Here is a 1,535-nt window from a genome sequence, read left to right as displayed (position 1 = left end):
TCCTGGTGTGGTGCTGTCGGTAAGCACTGGACTGCAACTCACAAGGCTGGCAGTTCAAATCTACCATTCGATACTTGGAAACCTTACACAGGGTCGCTATGAGTCCCTACGAACAGCAATAAACAACAAATCTCTGTCAACATAATGTCTTCCAGGTTCAACCATGTTGTGAGGTGTTTTGCAGACCCATCATTCTTCAACGTTGTATAGTTTTCCATTGTGTGTATGTACCAAAGTTTAAGCATTTTTCTGTTGACAGCCTAAATAGGCTGTCTCCATCTTTTTGCTATTCTGAATAGTGCTGTATTGAAGGAATTTGAAGTTGTTATATCTCTCCTTTATTTCTATCTTTATATCCCCCTATTGGGTCCTAGGGGAACTCTGGTAGCGTAGTGGTTACGAATTGGGCTGCTAATCTCAAGGTCGGCAGTTCGAAACTACCAGCTCTTCCGCAGATGAAAGATGAAGCTTTCTGCTCCCATAAAGATCTGCAGCCTCGGAAACCCTGTGCAGGGTCACTATGAGTCGGAACCGACGCCATGGTACTTAATAACAACATTGGGTCCTAGATGGTAATGTTTGGTGCCGTAATTGGGTACAACCTAGTTCTTTTGGTCTCTTGTTAAGAGAAAGCAGAAGCAGTGGTTCATGGCACCTCTTTTAATTTTTGCACCTGAAAATTAGAATCTTAGGACATAGGTCTTGGAATCGAATACATTTTTTTACTTCTCGCTTTTTGACACAGGAAAAAATGAGATCCGCTGTCTGTGGGCACTAGGGAGTCAAAGAGTGTGTTTGAGTAAGAGAGGTTGGGATTCCAAAAGGGTGAAGGAGATGGGATTGTTGCCCGCAAAGGGAAGCAGGTTGCCAGAGCTCCGCGGAATTTGGGAAGCGGTTCTGTATTTCTCAGCCACCGCAGGCCAGGGGCAGCAGAGCCCGCCCCCCGCCCCCCGCCCCAGGACCCGGATGTGCAGCGCATGTGGCCAGCGCGGGCACCCGCTTCAGTTGAACGACGGTTTCCTACTACTACCATGCTCTTCCTCACCAGCCCCATGCTGCCAGGCGCCCGGGCACACACCTGGCAGCTGCCCAACGCGCGGAGCCGCAGCACCTGGTAGCATTGTTGTCTGCGCCACCGCACCCACACTCCCTCGCACCCCGGAAGGATCCTCGCCCATCCCAGCCCGCGCAGGGTTCCGGTCCCTTTAAGAAGCGAGAAACTGTCGGGGTGGGCGTGGTCGCCGCGGACGTAGGAGGGGCAACAACTGGCCACCTTGATTGGCCTGAGGTCCGGGAGGCGGCCGTGCACGCAGGCGCAGCGCGCGGAAGCGGGAGCCGCGGGGGAGGAGGCAGTGCGGACGTTTATTGGCCGCTGCTGTGGCCCCGCCCGCGAGTGGAGGGCGGTCACGTGACGCGACGACTGGGGGCTCCCGGCGCTGGGGACGCTGGTGGCCAAGATGGCGGCGGAGCTGGTGGAGGCCAAAGTGAGTGAGCGACGGCGGCGCCGGCCCGGGCGGGCAGGCGAGGGGGCGGGG

At 55.3% G+C, this 1,535-nt stretch overlaps 1 protein-coding gene across 1 annotated transcript in view; it reads left to right on the top strand.

Moving 5' to 3' along the window:
• Positions 1–1,450: 1,450 nt before the first annotated feature.
• The window catches only part of PIAS4 (protein inhibitor of activated STAT, 4), a 34,601-nt gene continuing 34,516 nt past the window's right edge, over positions 1,451–1,535 (top strand). The window contains exon 1 of the mRNA XM_006868938.1: positions 1,451–1,484. Coding sequence (XP_006869000.1) covers positions 1,458–1,484 — 27 coding nt within the window. The 5' untranslated portion in view covers positions 1,451–1,457. The remainder of the gene's footprint in view (positions 1,485–1,535) is intronic.

This window comes from Chrysochloris asiatica, unplaced genomic scaffold, assembly GCF_000296735.1.
Source record: "Chrysochloris asiatica unplaced genomic scaffold, ChrAsi1.0 scaffold00125, whole genome shotgun sequence".
Classification (NCBI taxonomy): Eukaryota; Metazoa; Chordata; class Mammalia; order Afrosoricida; family Chrysochloridae; genus Chrysochloris; species Chrysochloris asiatica.
Note: the sequence above shows the minus strand (reverse complement) of the source record. Positions and strands in the feature narration are given on the sequence as shown.